At 43.2% G+C, this 22,542-nt stretch overlaps 1 protein-coding gene across 4 annotated transcripts in view; it reads left to right on the top strand.

The window, feature by feature from the left end:
- The window catches only part of YPEL2 (yippee like 2), a 39,634-nt gene that overhangs the window by 3,264 nt on the left and 13,828 nt on the right, over positions 1-22,542 (top strand). Inside the window, exons 2-4 of one of the 4 annotated variants that reach the window (XM_033004755.2) lie at positions 4,236-4,364; positions 4,460-4,590; positions 9,791-10,103. In XM_033004755.2, the coding sequence (XP_032860646.1) occupies positions 9,987-10,103 (117 nt within the window). In that variant the 5' untranslated portion in view covers positions 4,236-4,364; positions 4,460-4,590; positions 9,791-9,986. Of the gene's footprint in view, positions 1-4,124; positions 4,142-4,235; positions 4,591-9,790; positions 10,104-11,906; positions 12,028-22,542 lie in introns of those variants that run through there. The other 3 variants (XM_042791525.1, XM_042791524.1, XM_033004754.2) reach the window with 3 other exon arrangements.

Below are 22,542 nucleotides of genomic sequence, written 5' to 3'. Positions count from 1 at the left end.
TTCTTTGCCTTTTTGTTCATCATTTGTCAGGGCACGTAGTTGTCTTGCAGTACGTAAGCTGATTGCTCTTGCGTTCTGGCCTTGCGACCCTCTACTCGATAGCCATGTCGGCCAGGGCTGCCCGAGAGTGTTTTTACCTGCTGATGTGGATGTGTTGGACGTCAGGAGCAGCTCCATCTCCGGAAGCGTCACTGGACAGGCCAAGCCACTTAAGGCTGCAGGAAATAACATAATTAATGAGACTTAGTTCTCCCACATCTTGTACCCAACAATCTCAAGTCACTTGACAATGCTAATTAAAGCTAATCACACTTCTCTGTTTTTAGTAAATAGCTATTATCTCTGCTTCACTCTTGCTTTAACAAATGATAGTGCCAGGCAATGTGAGTCATTGGAAGTTATGGAAATGCAACCGTAAGAGCAGCCTTCCGGTCTCTTTGCGCAGGTTTACACGTCCAGCTAGAGATTGTTTCTTTTACACCTGTTCAGGTGTTGGTATAGCGTGTTAAAAGGTGTGGTATTTTGCATACTCACAAAAATACATAGCTTTTAAAACTTTTTTTTTTTTTTAACTGCCATTGTGACTTGTACAGAATTAAACTCCCAAGGTCAAGCAAAGGCTATTAAAAGTTTCAAAAGCTGGGGATGCTTTGAACGTGCCCTTGAGAGAACTTTTTGATCCACTGAGAGGGAAGGCAGAGTGGTGTCAAAGCTGCACTCTCACTTCTCCTGTTTCACATTGGCAGTGACTTCATTATGAGGACAAAAATGTAGTGTGGTATGACCTAGACGTGGCATAGCTCAGCCACAGAACTCTGGAATATTGAAGTTTCACTGATGAAATACTGCTAAAGGATGGCTCAAGCAATATGTTATTAAAAACAGATTGTCCAGCATGACAAAAAAAGATGTAGTTAATAATTAACTGTGAGGGGAAAAAAAAAAATCTTAATGAGAATCCCAGGAACTCCCAGCTCAAGCATGCGTCAGTAGGCACAGAACTGTAAGAGGTGAGTCAGTTCACATACCTTGGCAGCAAGATGCAGGCCAGTGAGGATATCCAGGAGGAACTAATGAAAGAAACTGGCAAGGTAACAGCTGACTTGACCCATCTTAAACTAGATTCAGTTATAAAGTGTCTGTCATGTGAAGATTGAAGCTATAAATCTTCACCTGACTTTGCCCCCTTGACATATGGGTTGATAAATGAAAGCTAGAAGGATGATGACTCAACTGCCACAGAAAGTATGTTCCTCGTTAATATAGTAACTGTTGCATAAAAAGTGTTACTGGCAGAGATCTCTCAGAATTCAACATCTTATCCTTAGCTTTACTCAGGAAAAAAGACAGACATACCAGAGTAGAACATAAAGTCATTGTCTCTCCTGTGACAGATGTGCTTCTGGGCAGTGCAAGGCTAGTTAAAAGATGCTTCCGGGAAGAACCCTGTGAGTAGATGGGTTTAATGAGCAGATGAAAACTTACAGGATTTGACAGGGGGAGATTGCAAATAATAAGTCATGACAGGAAGCTATGGCAGATCCTTCTTTCAACTGCAGATGACTTTGAGGATATTGGAAGGATACTTGAGATAGATCAGTGTTCTCACCATGTTCCCTGTCAGTACCCAGCCCTTATCAGGGAAACAGATGATCCATCCAGCAGACCAAATTAATTGAATCCAAGCCATACCTGCATTTGCCAAAAAGGAAGATAATAGAGCAATGTAAGGAGGACAAAAGAAATGTAATGATAGACAATTATTTGGATACCCAGACTGTTCTGCAATTAAAACAAATGAGGAAGAGAAGTTGGGAAGATAGTGTTTCCATTTTTGCAGTAATTGGTTGGTTGGATGGGAAGAGCTTTGCCTTGATGTCTTTAGTTCAGGTTGGTACTAGAATAGCAAGGTGAGGGTCTTTCATTTCATAGAATGCTGTGTAATACTGGCAAAGTATGATGTCCTTGGTCTGCAGCTCTAAATGTGACCATCACATCAAATGTGTCGCTTGCTTCAGCAGAAGGATGAGTAGGAATTGAAGAGATAGATCTTGCAGTGTGTTTAAGGCCTTGCAGTTATCTCACTTAAGTCCATCATATCTACTTGGCCAAGTCAGATGAGGGACTGTTAGCCCATTGCGGGGGATGCTGGCATGAGTTTCGTGAAATGTAAAGGAGTCATTTGTGTTTTAAATCAGTTCAGCTTGCAGTTTTTGTGGCACAAGTGGGATTTGCTGGTAGGAGCAGAAGTAAGAGCTGGCTTGTTTCAAATTTCTCGTGGCCAACCGTGATGCTTTTCTGCATGTATGTCTCCTCCTGACGCATGCTGGCATCTGTTGTAACTGGCTGTTGAATTCAGCTGTGATGGAGCGTACCTGTGAAGCAAAGGTGGGCAGCTTGCAGCTAAAACGCTTGCCATGCTGCTTGTTATCAGCAGCACAGGCTCTTCTGCATTGCAAAGATATTGCTGCCAGGCAACTCGTAGAAGAGTGGGAAGAGAATTCAGCCAGAGGTGTCAGTTATTTCTCAGCAGAGGCTGAATCTTGCTTGCAGTCTGTGTTCATGTGGTTTCTGAGATAGGCTCAGAAAAGGTAACAAATTTTGAAGCCAGCCCTTGTAAAGGGAAGAATTGGATTAAAATTTCCAGAAATATTTCCTTTCTCTGCTTCCCAGTGGTGTCTGTGCTGTGTCTGAGTGGATTGTTTTGAACAGTGTGCTTTGTTCTGAATTGCGGGGAGAGATGAGTTGGCAGTTCTGACACTGAGTGGTCTGAGTCCAGCCCTAGATTTGTAAATAAAGTCAGAAAGTTCTCATGGTCATCTGGTCTCTGTAGTCTGCAGCCAGGAAAGAGACATCTCTGCACCATCTTCACTGAGTTACTTTAACCCGTTCCTTTGCTTTCCAGTCACTTGTGTACTGTAGTTCAAAAGAAGGAATGCAGGAATCCTCTGGGCTTGCTTCTCGCTACACGGTTGCACTTGAGAACCTGAAAATGCACTGGTGTGGATGTTACCTATTTAAAAAAATAATCAGTGAAAGTTTTAGATTTGATATAATCTCCAAATTGACAGAAGGGAAATCAACTATGCAAAGAACAATTTTTAAAAATACATTTTAAAATTACTTTGTTTTTAGTAAGTTAGGATTAATACTGTATACAGTGACAAAGCTAGACAGACTTAAATTCCAATCCAAAGTGAGTTTTAAGGATTTGCTGTTTGTTCCTTTTAAGTTTCAACTAATTTTTACATACCTTCCATGTCATCTTCATAGAAAGCCTCTTCATCAGAGAGAGACCAGGAAGTTTGTTGTAGGGGTGCTGAGTCTATTTTTGATGAGAAGAGTTGTATTAGACCATAGACTGACACATTGCTGTTTTTTAAAAAAACACCCCCAAAACCCCCCAACCTTTAAAAAATGATTAATATAATTGCAATGAAAGCTTTTACAGGTTTAGTATTGATAGCTATTCAGCAGAATAACAACTCTGATGTTTTTCCTGACAGGCTGGCTGTGGTATGTGGAGCACGGTTGGTGTGGTGCCTGTCCCTGACTCACTATGGCCAGAGAGTCTTTAATTGCTTCTTGCTGAATCTCTTTTCGATGCCCTCTAGTGGTAACCTGGCCAGTTCTGCAGTACTGTTTGCCATCAGTGTCATCTTTTTGCATCCATCCATGCAGATCCTTCTTCCCAGAACCATAAAGTGCTTCCCAGCGGTGAAGGGTGCTGTCTGCAGCGTTCGGAAGAGAACTAGGGCCTGCAGAAATGAAGTGGCTTGCTAGGAGATAGCCAGAGGAATAAAGGGGGTTAAATATGTTTCTAGTTGAAGGTAGTCTAAGTGAGGAACCTGCTTCATGCTATTATTTGTATTGCAGTTGTGTCCATTTATCTGATAAAAGAAAATGTAGAGGATTCCTGCTGGCCATCTTCCACCATTTCTCATATTTTCCTGTCTCCAAGGGCTTGCAGGGTTTGGAGAATGAGCTGAAGGAGTGCAGGCATTAGAGAAGGACATTTACAGTTCATGCATCAGTAAGGGCTTTTGTTGATTGTGCTAGTACTGCTCAGCTGCATGCAGTGTCATCTCATCAAGTGTTTGAAATTGGTGCGTTTCAGAAACTTGATACTGAAGGCGTAAAGGTACATTGTGTACACCCATATGCTATTTAAACTCCTTTCTTGGCTTTCCCATGTGTTCCGTGTTTATATTCAGAACGGTCATCCTTTCTTTCAGGGCCTCTCACAATGTACATCCTACCCTCCTACCTTCAGATGATCTGGCTTCATCTTTTCGAAAGCTGTTGCAGTCCTTTGTGTCAGTGAGGATCTCCAGAGCTGCCCCAAACCAGGATCTTTTATTGCGGTATTACATCATCAGAATATGAAAGCTCCTTAGCTGTGCCAGGTGCCGTTGAGGGTTCAGCACCTGAAATTCTGGCACTAATTTTTATTCCATAGGGAAGACTGGCAAAACTGGGCGTTAAATCCAGACTCCAATTTCAGCATGTCACCTTAGAGACTAGCCTTCTGCTTTCAAACTTCAATGCATGAAACAACATTAAGGCAGCTTCCATGTCAAGAAAACTGTGGTAAGTGTGCTTACCTTAAGCATTTTCTTAGACTCATGCTAAAACCCCAGAGCAGCACAGGCTGTTACAGTTTGTGACCTTGTAGAAACAGAAAACTCCAAACCCGATTCCTCTTGTGCTTTCATTGCACTTGGCATAAGTACATCTCTAGCTCTTTCTGTATTAATGAGAAGAGACACCAAAGAACAAAGACTGGGTCTCCAAATAGGTGGATTTTTTCAGAGCTACTACAGGCTGCTTTCTACAGTTTTTTCTATGTTCTAATAAGTATTTAACAGACTAAAGTTTATCTTAAAAATCAAATATTCCGTAAAACAAGCCCTCAGACCCATCAAACCTGTTGTTTGTCCTGCCAGAATGAACAGGAACATTTGCACTGCACATGGGTTTTATGCAAAATTAGACTTGCGTGTGATGGTTTTTGTCCTCTGCCATTGTGACATATGGACTTGTACAAGCAGTAGCCTTGTCTAGCAAGTGTTTGGCACAGACTTGGCATTTCTCCTTTTTTGCGTTTCCTGAACTGCTAACAGCTTCATGTGGAAAGTGGCTGTTGGACAGGTGGTGGGTGAATACTGAACCAAAAAGTTGTTTGAACAGCAAAATGTGTGTCGTGGTTTTTCCTTCATGGAGGTGGCATCTGCTTAAAACTTAGCAGGATTAAGCAGGGCAGCCCTAACACACACAGTGCTTGCAAGCAGTACATTCAGCTGATTCTCTCATTGATAACCACAATAAACAGTGTTGATAAGCTTTTTCCCTAGAATTCTTTCCTTTTGTCTAAACCAGTTTTCTGACTTCTTGTGAACTAATTAATGCTCAGATTTCTGTTCCTTCAACTTGAGTTTGTTCATCCCAGAGATTAATTTCTGTTGAAGAATGATAAAAGAAAAATAGTGGATTATGTTACTGGTTACAGATACTTATTCTAACAGTACTGGACACAATGATAAAGTAATCAAAGCTTTTCTAAACTTTTTTAAGTGAATGGAATGACTCCACTAATGTTCACTGTCAGTGAGGCTGGTGAACTCATCACTCTGAAAAACCGGAGGCACAGCCTAAAATCATCCGCATGCTTTTGTTCTGCAGTAGAATGAATGTACTGTTAGCAGTTAAATGTATTTTAATTCAGATGTGTTTGCTGCTAGGACAGAAGAAAATACAGGAGGTTGGTTTTTGCATTGCTGAGGGCCACAAATCCTATTTAATACATTTCAAGATATTATTCAAGATGGAAATGAGTCCCTACAAGCTACTAACTGTGCTCATAGGATGTAAGAATGCATTTCCTATTGTTTTTCCCTCCTCTCCCTTAATACAATGAGGACAGAGCTCTTGGTAGATAGTGCATGCAAGCAATCAGACTGTTGGGCTGAATGCTGTATGAAGGTAGTGCCTTTTTAAAGTATGGCTACCGTAGATTAATTTACCTGAAGGGTTTTTTTAAAGGCAGTTTCTTACCTAGGTTTCCCACCAAGACCTTAGCTCACAAATCTTTATTCTCTCCCCCGCTTTAAGCAGAGATCGGTTTGGTTTGCCTTCTCAGCACAGTAGTGAGAACAGGAATTGCAATTAATCTTAATCTGTGCTCTGATATCATCTCACTTGAATGTTTTTTTTTTTGTCCACTTCTGAAAAGGTCAAATGTTTTTGCTGACGTTAACTGTATTATGAGGTCAAATAAACAAACGCTCATGAAATTCTTTTTCAGAAAACTGCTTGCAGCGGATAATCTGCGTGCGTGTGTGTTCATTTCTGTATTAGATAAATGCGGTTGTAGTATTTCCTGTTTTACTCATTGTTCTAGAGCACTGATGCTTGGGAGGCCTGGACAGAGGGGTCAGCAAACAACACATTACAGGACTGCTCTTACGTTATTCTGATTGGGTATCATGTCTCCATTTGGTTTTGAGGATGCCTGGACTGCTTTTTTCAGCTGCTGTGCTGCAGTTCTAGGCTGATCAGAAAATAAATGTTTGGTATGACAGTATGGGAGGGAAGTAGTAAAACGGGTGGTTGGTATGCTTACCTGTCTGTGCTGAAGAAAATGAGAGAAAGGGGATTGCACCATTTCATTACAAATCAGTGAAATCTAAGGTTTAGACATGGTCTGTTTTCTCATTCAGAAATCAGCTAAAGTGATTGCCAGTCCTTCCTTGCGCTTTCCTGCAGATGGTCTGTCCAATGTAATCTGTTTCTTTCAGGCAGGACTTGCTGCTTGGCCTTGGAATGCAATTGCATTTGGCCCCAGTAAGAGCACACTTAGTCTCCTGCTTCCGTGCACTTGGAGGACAAAGCACATGGCTCACAAATTCCAGGCTCTGAGATCTGTTAGGGCTGGGATATAGCATATCAGCTGCTAAATCAGGGGCTTGGAATTTGGGGGTGGTTCTGTTGTCTTGTGACTGTAAAGGCTGGCACTTGGTTAGTTCAGGAAGGCTGGGATGTGTTGCTTTTACTTACATCTCGTCAGCAGAAAATAAAGAAGGGTTCTGCTTTGTTTTGCACATCTTGTTTCTGCCCTGTTGCAAACATAGGGTTCAGTCCTTGAAGTGCTCCTCAGCTTGGAGGGGAAAACAACATTGTCTAATGCAAAACTAACTCAGTTTTGACAGAATTCTGATGCATATGGAGGACTGGGGCAGGATACAGGTGAAGACTGCCCGATTTCTCTTTTCAGATTAGTATAAAAGACAAATCTTGCTGAAATACAGAGATGCAGCTCTATACCAAATACTGCACAGACAGTCTGCTTAGCTACAGGTTGGCCGGATAAATTCCTGGCAAGACCCCTTTTGGCTGAACAAGAGAAGGTTTAGTTCCTTACAAGCTGGGAAGTGAGCCCTTCTGTGTCAGGATGGGTCTTCCAAAGCTCTCACTGTAACTTTAATTGGAAAAGGTTAATCTGATTAGTTAGTGTTTGCAAAGAGCTTTAAGGATAAAAAGTGCTATGTAAGTGCTGACTACTGTGATCTTGATAGATATGCTTTATCAGGAGTTTGCTGGATGAGTAAGACACTTTTTTTTCCCGTTTGACTGTAAGAGAGCTGCCTTCTGGAAAGCAGAAGAAAAATACTTCAGAAAAAGGAAAAATTGGGTGTCCTGTTGTCTGACTGCTGTCTGCCACCTGTTGAGCACTGTGCATGGTCGTAATATAATGAACATTTTGCTGCACCAAATGATGCCCCTGTGAGCCTATGGCAGCCCTCTGGTGTAGCACTTGCAGGAACTGTTTACTAGAAAGCTTACAAATAGCATGCCTGGCTTTCGGGGATTGTCCAGCTGGCAGTAGGTTCAGCAGGTAATACTTTAAGAAATGCTAAAGCAACTTGGATACCTTGAATCTTCTTTTTCAGTAATGCCAGGAAGAGTTAGGAGCAGAAGTGTTGAAGACAGGAATTTCCATAAATGACCCTTTGGTACTTAAGTGACAAGATCTTTAGCAGCTCTTGCTGTCTGACAGTGATCGTGGGATTGCTTTCCAGCAGACAGCATTCACACTCTTAATTTTTGTTGTTGTTTTCAAGTATGACTTGGACAGTTGTGTCATGGCGAGATACTTGTGACTGATGCTAACACTGGGCAGAAGAGGTTATCTAAATGGGATGCTTATGAGTTCTGCAGGATTGCCTCCTACAACAATTTTTTTGAGCCCTGCTTTCAGTTCCACAATTGACTTTCTGATTTCCAGCCCACTGTTCTGACAGTTTTCCCTTTGGCAAGCCAGAGAGATGTATTTGCTTAGAATAGCTCCAGTCCAGCCGTTCTCTGCAGCATACCTTGAGCCAGGTGTGTGGCTGGTGCTTTTTCTGGAAAGGTGCATCCTACTGAGCAGCAGCAGAGCCACCTTAGCACGCAAACTCCAGGAAGCTATTTTAGCAGTGTAGTAACGTAGTGACCTGGGCTGGCTTTATTCTAACCTGGAAGATTATCAGCTATGCTTCAGGCAAGTTACTCATACCAGCTTAGAGACCAGCTCTTAAGCTCTTGTATTTTCTGTTTTGTCCACTTCAGAAATTTCCACTGCAGGTCAGGTGTGGGGTTTTTATGTCTTGGTTTTCTTTTTTTTTTTTAAGGGAAGGGTTTGGTATCGTTCCAGTATTTGATACACAAAGTGCAGACTCAGAAACTGAACAGAATCACATGTTTTATGGAAAGGAAAATCCTCATGGGAGGAGCAGCCAGAGTTCCTGATTAATTTCTAGAGCATGCATGCACGCCATGTATCAGGGAGGGAGGGGAACGGCTTCCTTTATCCCTTATGCTTTTTCCATTCTCAAAAGAAGCATTTGTAGCTGGTAAGGCTTATAGATGTGGGATCTGAAAAAACGATTTCTGCCAACAAAAAGAGATCCAGACTTGAGCTGCCTTGCAGGTTCTGTTAGATGATGTTGGATTGTAAAAAGGTGTTTCTACCCTGAATAGGGTTTTAACTGTCTCTTGTTATCAAGAATAGTCTTCAGAGACTGCTGCTTGCTTTGACTGCTGTCAGATGTTCTGAGTGAAAAAAAAAAAAATACTAGAGTGCAGCCTCTACCTTTAGAGCTTGCGGGGAGTTATAAAGGAGAGTGTAATGAAGTAATCCTCCATTTCCCATGTGGAAACTAGTGCAGAATGGAGAGCAGAACTGGTTTGGTGACTTGTGCCCTTTCCTGGTGGCTGAGGAAACCCCTGTCCAGCTCCCAGCTTTCCTGCAAGCCTCTGGGGTGCTGCATCAGTGAGTTACCCACGCCAGAGCTGGCAGGTCTGACTCTGGGTCCTGAATGTCTCTCTATCTAACAGAGCCTGGCTTCTCCGATGGATGGTGCAGAGTTAGACCTTGACATGTGCAGTTCCCCAGAGCTGTTTGGGAGACTAGGCTGGATGAAAATCACCTTCTTAGCATCTTTGCACCTCTGTAGTCATTTCTAAATCCATTAAGTGTTGGAAGAATGAATAGCGATGGCAGACATTGAAGCGATATGAAGATGGTAGATAACAGAAGCAGGAAGATGCGAGGGCAGTCAGCAAGTCAGTGGCTGAGCTGTGAATAAAAAAATCTGTCTCTTTGATCTAATCTGCAGACATCACGCCAGTCTCCTGGCTGTTCTGGCTCTTCCCTGTTCTCTCAATCAAACCCTAGATCGCCTTGTGGGCCAGGAGATCATTGTCGCCTGTGTGAGCTGAGTGTTCTGTCTCTGTTCTTTTTCGAACGTAGGTTTGTGTGAAGTCTCCCATTCCCTCTGCCTGAATCTCTTCCTCTGAAGCCGTCACCAGCGTGTGGAGCCTGCCCCACACCCATCACCTGCCAAACCACGGCCTTTACCTGTGTCTTCCGGTGTTTCCCGTGCGACCCGTCCTGTGGGAGTGCCTCCTGGGCCACCCCAGAGTTCACACAGCGCTCCGTGGCTCCAATGGTGAAGATGACAAGGTCCAAGACTTTCCAGGCATATCTGCCTTCGTGCCACAGGACCTACAGCTGCATTCACTGCAGGGCTCATCTCGCCAACCACGATGAGCTCATTTCCAAGGTACGTGCATGACCTCACCCGCAGGTGCTGGGCAGCCGCCTCCTCCCCGGGGAGCGGAAGGGTGCGTTCGCTCACACTGCAGGTCAGTTGCTGTGGAAATGCCTGGCCTTAACCGGTACCATGGTTTTCACTTGGAAAATGGGCTCTCAGCCCAGAGGATCTAGTTCTGAGCCGCCGTTTTTGTTTTAAGTGATCTTGAATCTAACTGCAGGGGACACGTTTCCAAATTCAGGCCTCTGGAGTGCTTACAGGTGGTCTGTCTCTTCCCGTGATACTACCTCCTCCCTTTCATTTCTAGCTGTAAAACTGGACTAACTGATGGCCAGGACTGTGTATATTACCTTCCCGACACTTCTTGTTCACGTACACGCTTGTCAGCATAGCCAAAGGGTTGTTACATGATCATGATTTGAAGGCAAAGTGTCTGGAGAAGTTAAACCCTGAGCTGTACCAAGTGACTACACTAAAGCTCCTACTTAAGGGAAGATTCTCTGATGCTTCTACCACAAAGAAAAATGGCTTTCCAAAGACTGAGTTGTTGCTCAAACCCTCATATTTTTGCCAGTCTACTAACAAGACACGTTGCAGTGAAAAAGGAAGGGATGAATGGTAGGATGTGCTTTCAGCTGAGGAAGGTGGAAGGATTCCATCCTGTCTTTTGATCTGTTGATCACAAGGGGAAGGGTCTTGAGGTTAAGCTAAAAAGCTTTCAGAGCCAGTAAGTCAGGGACCTTTGATGCAGAGGGAGCATGCCAGTAAGAATCTTTTTCTGAAGTGTGAAAACTGAACTTTCTTGGAGTGTCTGTTGGAGCCTGCAGTGCCTGGCTGTGGTCAGGCATCAAGTTTCCAGGTTTTGTCTGCCTTGGCAATCAACCGTTCCGTAAAGTTTATGCAGCTTATAAAATTTGTGTTCAGAAAAAACAGACACACCATAAGATTTATTAGCTGAGATGAGAGGAAATTGCAGCGTGAGCTCTGTGTCTGCGTGTGGGCGCACAGCTTAAACCTGCTCAGCTTCTTGGAGCAGCCTTGAGAGAAAGGCCAGGATCACAAGGGACAGAGGTGCGCTGCCCGTTAGAGGTGCTTCCCCTCTTCCTGTTTGTACAGGAAAGATTATAACATGTCACTTTGCACCAAGGGCATCTGTCCTTACAGGGTTGATATCTTAGCAGCTGTGAAGGTCCTTTTGGATTCTGTGTGTTGGGTGCTCAGACCTGTCTCTTTCTGTTGCTGCCTCCTTCCTTTTTCTCATGGTTGTTGCATGAGTTAGGTTGATGTGTACCTCTGTGATACTGTCTCCATGCCAAACAATTGAGTTTAAGAATTTTGTTGTGAATAATGCTGATTGCAGATTGCTATAATTTTGGTTGTTGCAGTTTCTGAATAGACAGGCTTCCTATTAGGCTATCGCCTCCGAGTCATTGTGGGCCTCATGGGGGCTCCTCTTGTTTTGGTCCAGTTGCAGTGGTTCTTAGCAGAGCTGTGCTTGAGGACCGTCAAAGCCTCAAGCTTTTAAAGAGGAGAAGGTTGTACATTTCTTCAACAGAAAGTTTTTGAAATGTAAATGTCAACAGCAGTCTGTGCCCAGGTCTGGATATGAAATACACTCAGCCTCTTGGCTCAGCTATGTGACTTTATGCTCCTGTGCTCAGCTGAGTTATCTATAAGACGGGGTAGTTGCTCCCCTGCCTTTCCATTGGGAGAGTTGTTATCAGCTGGATTTTGTGTTGGGACACAGAAGATGCTGGTTTTATGGTAGATTAGAGTTTGTGCTCTGCTTTTTTTTTTTTTTTTTTGACATAGCTGGTCCCCAGCCAGGGAAAACACGAGGCAATGCATGCCCAGTGGTTTCACCTCTGACACTTCCTTCCCTTCCATGTCCGTGCTCCTTCTGGTCCACTGTGCAATTCAGCCAGCTTTGCAGGTAAGTAGCTCCCAGCAGGGTAATGCCAGTGCTGCAGACTGCTTGGAATTTGAGCTTCTAGCCGTTGAGGCATGCAGAAACTGCCCAAGAATGCTGACTGCTGAAATATGGACACGAGAGGGAAGCTATGAAAGCACAGTATGAGGCTATATGTATTGAATGATGAAAGTGCTAATTGCAGTGTGCTGCGGTGCTTGTATCTGCTCGTTCTAAAAGTTCATTGTAGACTGTGGTATCAATTTATAATAGTGTTGGGACCTCATTGCTGGTGGAGCACAGGCAGGTCATGCAACTTCAGTGCAAAGGGTTGGGGGTTTTAGGTTTTATTTCTCAGAGTTATAAACCTTAATAAGATATATTCTTTGTATAATTGAAAACCTTGTGAAAGTAATTGTGCAGTCATAATTTGTACAACTGGATATTAAACTGAGAACAGAAGGGCAGTCGCTGCCTCAAGGGGTTTCCAGTGCGCGTAGAAACTTCCCCAGGCAAACTTCAGTAGTCATCCTTTTATCTGTTTGAGTTAGGTTTTAAACATCTCCCAGATGCCTTCTGCAGTTCTCTCATCACAGCATCATATTAGCATCTGAGAACCAGGCAGTGCAATTGCTGTGCTTGTTTTCTGTATGAAAATGTGGCAAACGGAAGGAAGAAACAAGTGCCATGAGAATTGAAAAGGGAGTGGGAGATTTTGTCAAACCAGAGTGTTTCTTGGTCTGCAGTGTATCCCATCTTGAACCTGACTGTGTCACTATAATCAAAACAGCCCAAATTACACCATCTTTGGAAACGTTCCCCAGAAATCAGGCTTTTATGTAACAGCAGGGTGTTGGTGATTTGGCTTGATGAAATTAATTCCTTTATTCCTCTTTCCCCAAGTTGTGCAGAGACCACACGAGAGCTGTGCTGCTTTGCATGCCACGAGCTTTTAGCTCCTTTGGATACATACAAATTGCAGCACTGGCTTATGCTGTTGGCTGAAGCACAAGCTGGAACTGAATCCCAGTATTGTTCTGTGTCAATCCATACTTTATTTCCTCTCCATCTCCAAGTTTCCCCTCTTAGCCCTTCAGCATTGGTGTTAATTTACTCTGACTTCAAAGTGTTTTGCCAGGGCTGGGTAGCCGAAACTCTTTGACAAATATGCCTTGGCAGGGCAGTTTTTGCTTTCTTTTCTGCTTAAGGAAAACATTGTGCATTAAAATGGGTAGAAGGCTTCTCAATAAGCCATTGCTATTTAAAGAAAATAATCGATGCTGAGGCTTTTAAGAAAATCCAAAGCTGTTACATGAAGCCACTTACCAAAATGTTGCCTGCTTGCTTGGCCTTTTATCTTCTGCAGCCAGAGGGAGAAAGTGGTTTAGTATGTCTGATTTGTAATAAGATCTAAACTGTGGGTTGGATCGTCTGGCCAAGAAAGGTCTTACTGACTTAGGAAATATAAGGTGATCGGATAGATTGGGTGGAGTGAATAACTAGTTTTCCTTTATATGTTGCTTTGGTGTCTGGGTTAGCATGAGTGGAGGTTCTTGTTCCCTTGCAGCAATGCATCATTTAAAAATCTGTGCCAAATATAGTACATACTCTTGTTTCATTGCTTTTTTCCAATGCCTAAGTGGCCTGAGACTTTGGGAACTCAACATTGCCCTGAAACAGATTCCTATGTGACCTTGAGTAAGTCACTCAATGTCTTTGTTCCTCCTTTCCCCACCTGTACAATTGAAATGCTGCTGTTTTGTCCAGTCTGCTTGGAAGATAAACTTTGGAGCAGGTACTGTCTGCTCTTATGAATTAGTACAGTGTGTCGTAATCTTCTTTGGCTTTACTGTAAAAACAAAAATACCATGCCAGGTGACTGTAGTTAAAAAGCGTATTTCAGTGCCTTCCAACTGCCAAAAAGTAAGTGAAAGATACTTGTTGTTACATTTATCCTTCCCAGGCACAACATGCCATGATATTTAGAATACTTCAGAAAAATGTTTATTTGATAATCAAGGGTGGCAAAACCTCTCTGGGAAGGAGATAGAGCGGCTTTTCTTGAGAAATGTGCCTTCCGCATCATTTTCTAGTGGGGCCTGGGGGAACAGCTAACACAATAGACATTCAACAGTGTAAATAGCATCTTTTCTCTTTCTCAGAGTGGCAGATGTGATGCTGGTTTCTACCTACTCTGTGCTATTCAAACTCTTTGTCAGCCTTTTCTGTTTGAGTTCAATGTACCTGGTGTCCAGTAAAAAAGGATGTCAACAAGAGCAGAAAGATACAGGCCAAGCACAGCCTAGTTAGTGTCTTGGTTGCTGATGTTTTTTGCTATGTGAGCAGTAATTCAGCAGAAATGTCCCTGATTATGGAAATATGTAGAGAATGCCTTGTGGGCGTCCTGCAGTTTCTTTTTTTTTCATGAATTACTGTGATCCAACTGCTAAACATTATGCAGTGATGTATCCTCTGAAGTTGCCTAAGGCTTGCCGAGGAAGTTTAATGTTTTCCTTTGATGTCTGCATGGGAGCCTTACTGAACATGGATGTGAAATTCTTCAACACAAAAGTCTGCAGCTCCTCCAGCACAGAGAATTTAGAAAAAACAGAGACCTTGTGTGTGCCTGACTTGCTCGGCTGGGGTTGGATTGTTATCTAGGGAATACTTGGAAGCTCTCTTTTCTATCTTCTTGGGCAGGAGTTGAAAGGTTTATAAGCAAACCTCGCTCCCAGTCATTGTGGCCTAGCTGCTTCCCTGGCTAGCAGGCTGCTAGAGCCTGAGCTTGTTGGTACAAAAACCTTTTAGCTTTATGGAATGCTGAAAGCATCAAACTTTGTTCCATGTTGCAACTGGGGAATCTTAAAAGGATTTGAAACTTTGGTGCTGGCTTTCAGATACATTGTGGATGAATTCAGCAACTTTGAAGCATTTGATGCACCATGTATAGGTGAAGTTAGCACCAATTGTTGGGCTTTTTGTTCTCTTTTTTCTTTCTGATTATGGGGGCCAGGCAGTGTCTAATGTTCTTAGTGCTTTACTTCTCATGAACCAGCTGACATTTGTATGTCAGTTCACCTTGAAGACATGAAGTTGTTTGCTGGGTGGAGGGAGCATGCACACAAAGTAAAACAATTATCCTAAAATGACGATGTGGTTGTTTCAGAGCTTTAATCTGATGGAAAAAAGAAAGAGGCAGTTAGTAAGTGTCCAAGAGTAGTCAAGTGAAAGTCTTGCATTTCCATCATAGGAAAAAACCTGTGTGTGAGGTAAGGAGAGTATTCCCTTTTCATGGGTAAAGTTCTTACTATATTTCATTACATGGGGCTTCTTCTTGCTTTAAAAGTAGATCTTTTTCTTCCCAAATAAGAATTTAAGTTGCCAGCTACACAGTAATGAACTCTTAGGGTCAGGAGGAGCTAATCACATCTGACCTCCTCCAGAGCATGGGCCAGTGGATTTTGTCACGATTGCAGCATGTCCTTCAGAAAAAGCATTTAGTCTTGAAGACTTGGAGAGGGAAAATTCACTGCTCCCCTTGTTAATTTTTTCCAGTGGTTAATCATCCTTACTATTAAAAATCTGAGTCTTTGAATTTAGATTTGTCTGGCTTGTGCTTCCCGTCATTGGCCATTATTTTCTTTCTTTTGCTAATGAAATAGATCTGTAGTACCTACTATTTCTCCCTATAAAAGGTTGTGTTATGCAGTAACCAAGGTAATTTTTGATCACTTTTTTGATAGGCTAAACAGATTGAACCTTGTCATGGTGCAGTGATACTTTTTCCACATCTGTATCATTTTCATTATTCTATTCTACATCTTTAACGTTTCAAAGTCTTTTTAGGAATGGAAACAGGGCCGGTCTCATTGTTCCAGCCTTAGACTCAGCAGTAACATCTTTACAGCACACACATTTCATAATTGTATTGGTGTTTCTGGCTCAGCACCGCACAGTAAGCTTCTGTTCGTTTTGCTGTTAGCTCTTTATGCACCAGGTTTATCAATTTTATACACATTTCTAGAAGCTGTCTAGTAGCTTTTGGGTCCTGCTTTTCAGGTCTTGTTCCCTAATGGATTGTCACTTTTAGGTATCATTCAGAGCTTGCTCTTTAATTGCAAGTATTGCTAGAGTTCAAGCTCTAAGTGATGAGCAGCAAAGCAGTTCCATGAGAAGTCATTGGAGTTTCTTAGCTTCCTATTCCACTGCTGTGAACTTGTGGTAAGATGTCTTGTAGTTCTTGGCTTCCATGAAGTTTAAAATGTGGGTTGAGAGGACTTCAGTTCTCAATAGAACAATGTGTCATCAAAGTTGTCAAATGGGACCACTTTCCTTTAGCGTTTTGACCAGGAGATTGAGCATTGATTAGGCAGAGATGAACTCTTGCAATCAAACTCATGCCCAGGACCTTTACTAGACAGATTGGTGTTTGCTGTCCTTGCTGTTGCTGGCCTGTATTGCAGCAGGGAGGAGGGGAATGGGTCTCGAAGGCTGTAATTTGAGTACCTCTCATCAGCTCTGAGCAGCCTTTATTTGGGAGGGAATAAACAACAAAAAAAAAATGCCCTTTGCAGGAAGAAGTCAGAATATGAAATCTGAGCTGCGTAATGAGTATTTTGTAGTACCTATTCCATAGTACAGCTACCTAAATTAGATCTTTCTGTCCTGGGTAATTACTTCCTCAGGGGCTTACCCTACAAGTCACTGTGTTCCCTCAGTTCCTGTTGTCTGTAATGGGATCTGAAGACAGTCAGGATCAGGCCTCTTACTTTGTCAGAAGGTGGTTGTTTAACAGAATGAATCCAAGGTAATTTGTACCTCCTTGTATAATTGTGTTTATACAGCAATTAATTGCTATATGATTTTCAAATATTTCATTCAGTTCCAGAAAAGAAGGAAAAAGGTAATAATTCAAAGTGGTTTAGAATTCCCTGTCAAGGAGGAGGAGGGACAGGGTAAAAATGGATTTTTTTTAATCCGTCGCTTTCTTTGTGGAAATAACTCTCCTTTCGTCTTCTGCTTCCTCTGCCTTAGAATTGATGACCTGGGCATAAATAAAATATTGTTCCCATTTATTATCCAGGGAACTGCCAGGGATGAAGGACAGTGAATCATCAGGGTTTTTGCTGCAACTGCTGCAAATCCTGAACAACTGGAGCATGGAGTTGATCAGGTCTGAGCCTTCCTGGGTTCGCTGGGTGTTTCAGTTGTTGGCCCTTGCACTTGGAAGAGGAAGAAATGCCAGCAGGCTCGAAGGCTTGCTGATGGGGTGAGCTGCCCTATGAACTTCCCGTGCAGGTGTGTACTTTTAATCTGGTTTACAGTTGTAAGAAGCAGCCCAGGAAAAATGCAGATATGAGTCTCACAACTCTGAGCCCTCTGGTTTAGTCTGTAATTTAGTCACCAAGTGCACATGAGTGTGGGAGCCATGCGGGGGGGAAGCTTCTTCACTTACTGCCTCTTGGAGAGGAGACCCTGGCTTCTCAGGAGGAATCTCTTGTGACAGTTTCTATTGCAGTCTCATTTTATAGCAGCAGGGAATGCTATCAGAGGGCTTCACATCTGTTTTAGGGGAGCTGTTATGTCTGCCAGCGAAGCAGATCTCTCTAGGAGTCTGGCCTCTCCTGGAGAGGGGCCTCAGCGTCCATCTGTTGGAGGTGTTTGGCCTGACAGTTTTTCTCATCCAGCAGAACTGAAACAGGCAAGAATTGAAGCTCAAGTGCATGAGGAAACTCCACCCAGAGACTCCTCTCTTAAAATACACAGTGTGTTTGCATGGAAAGCACAACTGTTAGAGTAAGTAGCAATAATAAAGGTAGAAACTGAGACTGTCTCTACCTGAAACCTGGAATTTGAAGATTTCAAGTGATCTCTTTCCTTTCAGCAGTGATTGCCATGGAAGGAATAAGTTAAAGTCAGATTAGGTTTAGCTGCTCACGGAGTATCTCAGCTAGGAACCCCTTGATTCCATCCAGCTCTGAGAGGGGGAGGCTGGGGAGAAATGCAGGCATGGCTACACATGTGATCTGCTTCAAATCTGTTAAGAGGTTGGGCCTGTCCTGCACTCTGGCGTGGCTGAGAGACCTCGGTGTCTGGGGACCTGTCCTCTGGTGCACACATTTTTGTTCAGTTTCCATAGAGGGCACATCCACAGTAATAAAACTAATTTCAGTACCACAATACTTGCTTTATAGTAGAGACGAACATTCAGAATTTAGGCAACAGATTAAACAACAAAGGATAACTTTTGGTGAACCTTCTCAGGTGTACATATGGTGGCTTCGTCTCCCTGCAGTAGATCTTATCCAGGGACAGAGAAGAGCTGCTGCTGTGGACAGATCTGCTTTTGCTGAAAAGCAAGTCTGCTCTCATTGTCAGCATTGGCTCCATTGTGAGCTTAGCGGCTGTATTAATTGAATACAGTGTTCCACTGATACATGGACAGTCACTATTATGCTGCTAATTAAATAACTTGTTGCATTAGCAGTTTCCATCTTCCATCCCAATTCTATCTTGTGTTTATCTCTAAAACCCATGCAGCAGCAATAAGTAATGTAGAAAAACAGGGGTTTACCCTCCTCCCTGCCACTCCTCTTTTAAAACGACTTGGTTGTTGGATGCTTTGAGCCAGCATCAAACTATAAGACAGTAGCAATCAAAAATGGGGGAAAATCCCCACAGCTGCTGCTGTAGCAAGTGCAGATTTGCCAGAATACAATGCATTTTTCGTGTCTCTTTATCCAGAAAGACACCACTGGGCTTTGTTGTGATCTTCTGTAGTTTTTCACCATAAATAACAAAATGCTTCTTTCCATATTGCCCTGCTACATACCAAAACATAAAGGCTTGCATTCAATGAGTGTCACAGATGACTTAAGTGCCAGAGTTACCCAACTCACCTCAACTCGCTTGAACTTCCTGCAGATCTGGGAATGCTGGTGTTTGTTGGGAATGAGGCGGTGGAGGGATCAGGGCTAACCAGCAGTATGGCCAGAGGCCCAGCATGAAAACCTGGAAGATGCAGATTTTCATTTCCTTCTCCCATCCCGTGTCGTCTAGATCAGACAGCAAATGTGGAGCTTACCATCTCCTTTCAGGCACTGCGTGTGGGAGATGGCCTGCCCTCCCCCAGGGCTCACAGCAGTGTTCCTGGGAGAAGCTTGGTGCGCTTCATGTGAATAAACATTGCTTCTGCCAGCAGGCATACCTTGGTAGTTTTCTTTGTTTTAATGTTGGGTAAATGTTGGTCTTCTGTTGCAAGTGGTCTTATACTTATTGTCCAGTAGGAATTAACCCGTGGTCTTCCTGCGTACATGAATTTGTGGCTTCCTCTCTTTAATCCAGTGTTGCTTCAACAGGCTGTCTTGGCTTATTGTTTGGAGTGCTCTGTGTGGGAAATGAAGCAACTAAGACACATGCCTACTCTTTCTCCTCACTCCTTCTTCTCGTGGGGTTAAAAATGCTCCTTGGGCAATGCACATACTTGTATTTTTGCGTGATTAAGCAGTGTGGTGTCAATACATGTGTAGTCCCAGAAATTGTTGGAGATCATTAGGAAAAGCCTAGATCTCTCGTAACTCTGCCCCCAAAAGAGGTCGGTTTCCCATGAGATGGGAGAGTGTTCTACCTGCACTATACATGTGTATTATACAGCATTTTGTTCCCTGGCAGCAGGGAGCAGTGGAGGAGATGGAGGAGAAGTGTATACCCCACAAGAAGATGACTGGACCCAGTCAAAGAACTCAATGCTAAATTCCCTTCCAATCTGCAAGGCCTCTGCTAGATCTTGAATTCTCAATCTGAAGTGGGGGCATGTGGCAGCCATCCACACTTGCAGAAGCTGTGCTGCCCTTCTTCCTCTGGTCTGCCCAGTGCTGCGTTAATGCAGGAGTGGATTTTCCTTTGGCAGAGGGAAGCTGAACAGGAGAGGAAGGGAGCAGTCACTCCCTGATGCGGTGCCCGTGCTCCCTGCTCTTGTGGGCTGCAGGGCTCTTAGTCACACGCATCCATCCTCCCTGCTTGGGCTGCAGAGAAGAGAGGGATCTGTCTCCTGAAGCTGCTCTGGTTTTGTGTATCCCCCAAATAAATCAGAGTAATTGCTTTTACAAGTAAATACTGCATCAATTTTGTTTCCCATAGGATTTTCATCCTTTCTTATCTTAAAGTCAAGATTTGAAGCACAACAGCAGCAGCAGCAGCCAGAGACCATCAAAATCACAAGAGAAGCCCCAAAATATTGTCAAGTTTTATAGAAGTAATAAATTTGGTGTATTTTTTATTTGCCTTCAGTTCTTTGCGCCTTTAGCATTCGTATTTTGAAATTTCCCTTTGAAGTCTGTGGGCTAGAAACACATTTGAAAATAAGTAAGAGTAAAGTCTAAGAGCTCAGGGCTTTAATAAGGAGGCTGAATAGCACAGGGTTCATGATAACACGATGAGATGTAAGAGCGTTGCATTTGAACCGAGTCAAAGTCTAGGGGGGAGCCTGCCAGACATGTTGAAGGGAAAAGGGGAGAGAGCAGTTTGCAACTACTTTTGGAATTTTTATATGCTTTATAGAGCTTTGCTCAGTCTTTAGCTTAGCAGAATGGTGGCTTAAATTGTGTTAGAAATCTATGCACTTAAGGAAAAATTAAAACCTCAATTTTTGACAGTTTGTATTTCCCTAAATAATGATCTTCATTAATTGCAAAGCCTCCAAATAGATCTCTACTCTGCAACTGCAATGTAAAAGTTCCCTTTGAAAGAAATCTCTTGCTCTCCCCTTTGGTGATAATGGACAGTCATACTGACACATGAATTAATAACTGGGAATTTGCTCCTGGATCCTGACCCATCTCAGTCAGTTTGTACAGCCTATCCTCCCGGGAGCAACACAGCCCCATCGGAGCACTGGTTCACCTTCGTGTTGTGCTGACATGTGTTCGAGAACCGCTCCGATGAACGGGATGGAGCAGCATTTCATGGCTCACTTCGGATGGGATCAGGCATCTGTATGGTCCAGTTTGTTTTCCATCTTACTGAGCAGCACTGATGATACAGAGATAACGCTGCCAAGCGTGCGCCGACTGTCTTCTTGCAGTTCATGATACTTTTTCCTTAGTGTTTTTGGGAGTCTTGTGAACAGTGCTGATTTTTCTTAGTTTCAGCTCCTAGAAACATGAAAAGATGAGAGAATCTCACTTTGAAAAACAAAACAAACAAAAAATAAAAAATCCTTATTTAAAAAAATTTCTTTAAATCAACTACTACTTAAATCTGCCTGAATTTTAAGCCAAGCTGAGTATTTTAAGGATCAGGAGGAGAGGAGGCTGGCATGTGGCACTGGAACACTTGGATTTCAAAGCACAGCAGAGTCCGTGATGTGAAAGCTGTGCAAGTGCTAAAGGGCTCTTGTAGGTCCGAGTAGGTCTGAAAATGGTTTCAGCTGGCTGACAGCTAACTTCTTTCAGCCTCTTTGGAAAGTCAGCCCTTCAGTCTCTTCTGGTTGTGGCACAGGGGATAGAGGGCTTTGACCCAGCTCACGCAGCATTGCTTCTGCAACATCAAACAGTTCCAAGGGGTAAAGGCTCTCCTCTCACACACAAAGCAGGAATCGATGCTTTCACTGCAAAAGTGGGATGTAGCAGGAGCACAAGGTTCTTCAGTTGCTGATAATTTGCTCCGTTACGTTGGTCTGTTCCCCTGACAGCATCACCATACAGCCCTTTCTGAGCAGCGGAGAATTTATTTCACGGGAGGCGGAGGTGATGCCAGCGGGGTAGCCTGCTGGTATTTTTGTGGGTGTGTGTTCAGACCTTTTGCCCTGTCTGGCTGCAGTCTCTCCCCACCTATCCTGTGCCATGAAAGTGCTGAGCTGGTTCCTGTTAGGACAAAAGGCTCTTATCAGAAACACAGCTCACCCCTGCTTGCCTCGAGTGTGGAGGGAACGAGGGGGTTGAATGAACACCTGCTGCTGCCGGGAGCCAGAATAAAATATTGCAGTAAGATTTCCCATCAGAATAAATAATAAAAAAAAAAAAAAGTAGTTACATCTTCTGTCTTTCCAGTTTGTGCATTGTCCTTCTCGCAGAGTGCATAACCTGAGACATAAACATGGTGTAAAACTGCTCGGATGTAGCTGTTTGCAGAATGAAACATGGCAAACTCATTCACTGTGTATTCACACAGCAATGTAAACTGCTAGGGAATAAGGCCGTGCTGAATTAATTGAATTACTTCAGAGATGAGCTCGGTCCACTAATTCCATATTGACTTTGGGCTTTAAATAGCTTTAAGGACCCATGTTAAAACTCAATTAAAAGTCAGGAATGCAGTTTGAGCAGGGTAAGGTCACATCTGTGCACGATGTGGAATAATGTAACCAGTTCCCAGTCTGTATCTTGCATAATTGGAGCAAAGTTAAATCTCAGTTTAATCTGATCGTTGACTGTCCCTTCTTTGAGGAAGAACAAGGTGGAATTAATGAACCCTGAGGGGGTCTCTGTAGCCTGTGCTGAGACAGGGAGCAGGTAATTGAACTTGTGCTCCCTTGGGAAA

This window comes from Tyto alba, unplaced genomic scaffold (assembly GCF_018691265.1).
Source record: "Tyto alba isolate M040663 unplaced genomic scaffold, T.alba_DEE_v4.0 Super-Scaffold_19, whole genome shotgun sequence".
NCBI lineage: Eukaryota > Metazoa > Chordata > Aves > Strigiformes > Tytonidae > Tyto > Tyto alba.
The sequence above is the reverse complement of the archived record's forward strand: the minus strand, read 5'-3'. Positions and strand labels throughout refer to the sequence as shown.